We start from the raw sequence: 6438 nt of genomic DNA on the forward strand, positions 1-6438 counted from the left end.
TTCACCTTGACCACCAGGGGTTCTGGCTGCGATTCTAATTCCTGGTCCTCCAGCACTTGCACGGGCCCTCCCTTAACAATGCTGCCCCCAAGGAAGAGCTGGGTGCGGAGATACGAGCATAAACGAGGACAACGGTGGGAGGTGAGGACATTGCAGGAAGAGCAGCTTGCCTCACGTTCCCCACCTACAGCCATGGCTCCCCACAGTCCTGGCTGCACCGTCCCTCAGCCTCCGTTTTTGCTCTTCCCGCACCTCCCTATCATCCCCCAGCCACTTCATACCCTCTCCCTCGCCCCCAGACTTCTTCTTCCTCCCTCCTTCTCGCTCCCCATTCTGTTAGCACCTCACCTGTCCTGTGAGGCGGGGCCTGTGTGGGTCAGAGATGTCATACTGCCGCAGGTCCCCGTGCAGCCAGTTGCTGAAGTAGAGGAAGCGGTCGTCCAGAGACAGCAGGATGTCTGTGATCAGGCCTGGGGTGGGGGTGTGGTTCAGAGGTTCTAGGGACTCTTGTTCCCCCGGCCAGGAGTCCCCTTCTGATTCCCACCCTCCCCATGGCACTCACTTGGCATTTCGGGCAGCAGCCAGCCCTTCACCTTCTTGGGGGGCACCTGGATCACCTTCTCCACTGACCAAGTACCTCCCTGTATTGGTAGGTGGGGGGTGAGGTTAGGAGGCAGAGAGGTGAGCTTGTGAGACTGGGGGGCTGGGGTTGGGTCTGGGTCTCTCCAGAGCCTGCTGTCTACAGGGAGACAGGAGATGCAGGGCCTTCTTGCCGCTACGGTCTAACTCAGACGCAAGCCCATAGGGGCTTGAGTTCCCAGCACCTGGCACAGTGCCTCCTGTAGAACTCACGGATATTTTTTGAATGAATAAATGGGAACTTATTTAGGAGAGAAGAGAGATGGAGCAAGTGGCCTTGGATTTTGTTCCTGGAGAAACTGGGCTAGCAGAGTTGAGCAGAGGGGCGTGGGTCACCCCCAGAGAGAGGGGCGTCTCACGGCTCTGGAAGCCTGGCAGATGTAAGGCTGGGAATGCTGGGAGGAGACGGCCAGACGACACACGTCACCTGATTCTTGTAGAAGTGCTGGATGGTGGAGCTGAGGGCACAGCCCACGAAGCCGTGGGCCGCATCTGGGTTGTGCAGGAAGCGGACCTCCAGGGGGATGAGCCCATCCTGCAGAGGCAGGGTCTGCACGATCTCGTGGCGCTGCCAGTCCCACACGTGGATGTGGCTTCCATACAGCCCTGGGGTAGGGACGGGGCCAGAGAATGGGCTCAGGATCAGGGCAGCGGATGGAGGGTAAAAGCTAGGGAACAGCCCAGGGCAAAATGTTGAAAAACCGGTTGGAGGGATTAGAAAGACGCTTGGGCATGTCAGAGGACTCAGCACAATCCTATACCATCACCCCAGGAGCCGGTTCACCGGAGGGAAGTAAGAGGCTCGGAGAGGGGTTTTCAAGCAGAAAGGAGTGATGTGTACGCCCAGGCTCCTGCTGGCCCGTGGAGGGGATTCTCACCTGCTTCTACATGAGCGGGGTTGAAGCCGTCTCGAAAGACATTGGGAGCCGCCCATTCAGTGCTGATCATGACATTGTGTCGAGGCTGGTACCAGAAGTCATAGCCCAAAGGTGCAGCTCCCCCAGGCTGTTCCCACGTCCCCTTCACCTCGAACGTCTCTCCATCCAGCAGCACGAAACCCCCTGAGCAGGGAAGGAAGTGAAGTGACAGGTAGAGGCAAGAGAGATGCTTCCCTCACCCAGCCCTCACCCCCAGGCGTGTCCAAGAGGCTCCGAGTCCATTGCCTAGTGCCCCTTCCTCCCACTGGGTTTGCCAGCTCCTTCGATTCAGGTGTCCAAAGGGTCCCACCCAGAGGACCGGGTGGGAGGTGGGGACTCACTCTGGTGCCCCTACCACCATCAATTTCATCCCTGTCCTCTCTAGACCATAGGGGAAATTTTCTGTCCCTTTGAGCCAAAAGCCTGGGACTCAGCAACCCGTGCTTCTCTTGCCCAGCCTTCCACTCTCTGTGGGGTTCCTCCCAGAGTCTAGGCTCCATTCTGGTCACTACGTTTTGTTTTTGTTTTTGTTTTTTAAGAGCAGACAAATTATATTTACTTCTCATTCAACATGAATGCCCAACAGGTTTTCCCTTGCTTGGTATGTTATGATGCTGGACAATTCTTTATAAATACAACTAGGTGTCAACTCTGAAGTGTTATTAAGTCTAGGAGTGTCACGTTCCTCCTATCTCTGAGAAAAAGGAGCTGATATTTGCTGCTAGCTGTCAGATGGAGGGCACTGACAAAATGGGTAAGGTTCAGAGGGGAAGGCATCCCCAGATTCTGGGTCCAGATTCCTGGGTTTGAGTTCCACCCCTACAACTCAGTAGCTGTGTGACTTTGGGTAAGTTGTTTATCAGTCTGTGCCCTGCTTTCTCCTCTGGAAACCAGAGATCCTGGTAGCAGCTGCCTCAGAGGTTGCATCTGGCACCTAGTAGACATTTCGTGTCAGTCCCGATCATACCATAAATGAGAGAGCAAACGTGAAGATTACAGATCCCCAGGACTGTGAGACTTGCTCCTGAATTCATAAAGGCTGACATCAAATGTGTGCCTTTTCTGGGCTGTGTCTGGGCTCACATTCCCCACGGCAACTGTTCTGACTATAACTTCTAAGTGAATTCATCAGTCAGGCTTCATCTTCATAGAAATAATTGAAACAACTGAAGTTAATTGACTATGGTTTAAATTTTGGATGAGTCCCAGCCCTCTGGTTCTCCCTGGAAGGTCATTCTATCCCTCCCCCAGCTTGGGATCTGTTCCCCCCACAGATGTGCCTACAGTGCCAGCAGGTACCTTTGCCATTGCCCTTGGGGTCTCCCAGGGTGCTGACCATCACCTCCCCACTAGCCAGGCAGTGGCTGGTGTGGACGTAGCCCAGGCCACACTTGGCATGGATGTCCTCAGCCTCAATGACCTGGAGAGGGGTAAGGAATGGCATCAGAATCTTACAGGGCTGGGGGGACCCACCCACAACTCCCCCATTCCCCTACTTCCCCTACTCCTATCTGCTGACCCCGCCTTCTTTCCTTCAAGACATGGACATGATTTTCCCAGTGGGAATATGGCAGGGATGCAGTCCGGCAGCTTCTGCAGAGCAGCAAGGCAGAGTCCGAGCGACTGCTAACCCCGCAGGCAGGAAGCACTGACTTCTCTCCCCTGTCCCATAGCCCTGCGAGACCAGAAGCTTCTCCTGGCCTGGGCCCTTGCCAGCCTTAACTCTGTATCAACAGCAGCCTGCCGTGAGGGCCTGACACAAAGATGGTCAACAACAAGTGGAAAGGAAGGATTGGAGGCTCCTGCCCGAGGGAGGGAAAAACAAAAACAAAACCCCAGAAAGCTACTCCCACCCGTCCGTTGTCCGTCGCCCACCCCCAGGGTCTCTGACCAACAGAGGCAGGGCACAGGCCTTGTGTAGCTTCGGGGCCCGGGGATCGGAGCCCACATCCACCACGTAGATACGGGAGGACATGAGGCAGGGCAGCACCAGCTTGTTGCGTGACTTGGTGCTGTCCCCGAAGCAGCTGCTGCAGGCGTTCCATCCCGAGTGATGCAGCTCGTCCTTCAGGTTGGGCATGGGCAGCCGGTGGATGACCTAGGACGGGGCGGAGGGGTGCTCACCCAGGCCATCCTCGGTGATCCCTGGACCCACCTCGGCTTGGCAGTACAATACAGGCTGGCATTCATCACTGCGCTGGACCTCAGGGGTGCCCTTGGGCAGTGAACACACTCTACAGTCATACCCCGAGGACGGTAAAGAAGGCTGGAGCTGGGGAAGGGCATCGCTGGGGCCAGGGCCGGAGGAAGGGTCTCAGGGTACTCCAGTGCCCGAGCTCCCCCTCACCTGGCAATACTGGGGAGACTTGGGATCAATGTCCACAGTGGCCAGATAATCCGGGGCCTCAGTGCCAGTGTTTCGGTAAATACAGGGCAGGTAGACAATCTCCTCCCTGGGTCCTAAAGGGTAGCAAGCAGTTAGTGGGGATGGTGGGGTGGAGTGGAATGCCAGGGGCGGCTCTGGGTGGGCCGGAGGCTGAGGTCCCAGGTGTCCCACCCCCACTAGCGGTGGGATCAGTAGAGGTACTGGCCTGTAGAATTCCTTTCCAGGGGCATGGGCTCTCAGACTTTGCACACTGACCTTTCATGGCCTCCAGAGGGGTAGGGTAGCCGGGTCCACACTTCCCACATTTCGTAGCTGTGGAAACAGTGGGGCATGTTGGCCAGACCACTCTCTGGAGGGCGAAGGCTCCTTTCCCACGTGCCGCCACACACACCCTGCCACGGGCCAAGGCAGACACGCCGTCCCAGGTCCTGTGTCACCTCCAGCCCCATCGCTGCCACCGATCTCCCCGCCCCTCAAAGCTTTGCTGAGTGTGTGCCTGTGGCAGAAAGAGCTGGACCTGAAGATGGACAGACACGCAAGCAGGACCCAGGGGAGGGCAGGGGAAGGGTGAGCACGGCAGCAGCTGGATGGTACGGCGGAGACGACATCGACGGGCACCCCAGGCCCAGCTGCTCACTGGCTAGCCTTGGGAGCTTGGGCAAGTTACTTAACCCCCATCGGTAAACAGCAGGCAGTAAGAACTCCACAGTGGGCTTTTAGGAGAGGCCAACAGGAAGAGGCTGTCCAGTGTGCAGCAAGCGCCCACCCGGAGCAGGTCCTCCCTGGGGGCGGGACCTGCTCGGCTGGTCACACACCATATCTCCACCAGGGCCTGGGACACTTCCTGTTTTTCTCCCCTCTGGGTCCTGACCCCAGGCTGCTGGCCAGAACCAGGATGACTTAGCAGAAGGTCTGGTGAGGGGCAGGAGGCTGCAGTTGGAGGCCAGAGGGCTGTTACCACTTGGATGTCCTTAGACAGGTTTCTGCCTCCCCCTCAGCCCCACTTCCTTTATCTGGGTTTGGTCCACCTCTGGAGGGCTCAGAGGCCCACTTCCCAGAGCTGTAAGCTGTGGCCCTCCTTGTCCCCAAAGTCTGGCAAGAGAAGCCACAGGGATCTACGGGACCAAAGTCGGCTGCTGAGAAGAGGGCCGCCAGGACGGCGCCTCAGGCATCAGGGGTTGGAGTCTGACGGGGAGGAAGAGCTGAGGAATGGCGCAGAGGGAGCTGCAGGCTGAAAGAAATCCCGGAGTGGAGATCGCAGGACCGGGTGCTGCCTTCCGGCCCTGGCCCTGGCCCGCGGCCAGTCTGGCCACTGCCCTGACAGCTGGGGGGCTGCAAGTGGGGAGGAAGGAGGAGCCGGAGTCGAGCCTCCGCTACTGCCTGGGCTCAGGCCTTCAGCCAGGAAACCAAGTCCCCTCCTCGTGGCAGCCAAGCGACTTAGGAGGCCAGGAGGCGGCAACAGTGTTTTTGAGTGCAGAAACCTGGTTTCAAGCTCCAGATCTGATATCTGCTCTCTTCACTTTCTCCTTTTCTTGGCTAAAAGGGGGTAATAACATCTTACCTTCTTTTCTAGGTGACTATGAAGGTCAAATGAGCCAATGTATTCAGAAGTACTTTTGTAAAGGAGAAGCGCTGTATAAACACGGGTAGGGCTGTGCCAGTGGGGGACAGAAACCCCAGGCAGTGGCTGCTGGCCAGAGAGAGGGCTGGGGTGGATGGCGCAGGGTGAGAGGTCCAGACCAAAGGAATTAAGGAGACTTGTTCCGGAGCTTGGCACAGGAGGCAAGGGGGAGAGGAAGGAGGTTGCTGGACACAGAACAGAAGGAGATTTGAAACTCCAAGATTTCAAGACAGAGACAGGAAACCCGACAAGCTGACCAGAGTCGGAGAGAAGGTGTGAGGGAGGTGTAGCCGGCTGCGTCATCTTCTCCTCCCCCCCCCCCAGCGTTTCTTAGAGGCAGTCAGGCCCTGTGGAACCCCAGGTCCCCAGGGGCATCAGTGTTCTTGCTGGGGAACACCCTCCCTGTCTTAAGCATCTCAAGCAAGAGCTCTGAACAGCCTTGGGCGTGAGATGAACCCGGGGAAGCTCACTGGGTTTTCCCAGCATCAGGCTGGCTGCTAGGTATTCTGCCAGTCCAGGGAAGAGCCAGATGCAAGGGGGCAAGGACCTCAAGACTCCCAAGCAGACCCAAACTCCTCCTCAGCCTGACATCCAGGAGCCCGAGGATGGGGGATAGGGGGACTTCTGGGACTGGGAGGGTGGGAGACACTGGAACAGGGCCCCAGTGAGAGTGTGTGGGCTCTGATTTCCTTTCAGAGCCATCAGGGGTTCAGGGTGGCTAGAGAGTGATCTGGCCCCAAAGGCCTGGGTTTCCTACTTCTTGAAGTAAAAATCTGGCCCAGGGCTGGAATCAGGATTATCTTTCACCTATGGTGACAGCCAGGGACAAGAGGTTCTCCTTACGCATTCCCCCGCCCCTACAGATTTTCCCAGCT

At 57.3% G+C, this 6438-nt stretch overlaps 1 protein-coding gene across 2 annotated transcripts in view; it reads right to left on the reverse strand.

Annotated features, from left to right (window-relative positions):
* SELENBP1 (selenium binding protein 1) overlaps positions 1-6438 on the reverse strand; it is a 7642-nt gene that overhangs the window by 866 nt on the left and 338 nt on the right. Inside the window, exons 2-10 of one of the 2 annotated variants that reach the window (XM_034654276.1) lie at positions 4198-4254; positions 3904-4016; positions 3469-3654; positions 2856-2976; positions 1518-1700; positions 1067-1245; positions 563-641; positions 349-470; positions 6-98 (exon numbers count right to left, since the gene is read on the reverse strand). In XM_034654276.1, the coding sequence (XP_034510167.1) occupies positions 6-98; positions 349-470; positions 563-641; positions 1067-1245; positions 1518-1700; positions 2856-2976; positions 3469-3654; positions 3904-4016; positions 4198-4254 (1133 nt within the window). Of the gene's footprint in view, positions 1-5; positions 99-348; positions 471-562; positions 642-1066; positions 1246-1517; positions 1701-2855; positions 2977-3447; positions 3655-3903; positions 4017-4197; positions 4255-6438 lie in introns of both variants that reach the window. The other variant, XM_019799749.2, reaches the window with a different exon arrangement.

This window comes from Ailuropoda melanoleuca, chromosome 2, assembly GCF_002007445.2.
Source record: "Ailuropoda melanoleuca isolate Jingjing chromosome 2, ASM200744v2, whole genome shotgun sequence".
In the NCBI taxonomy this organism is placed as follows: Eukaryota; Metazoa; Chordata; class Mammalia; order Carnivora; family Ursidae; genus Ailuropoda; species Ailuropoda melanoleuca.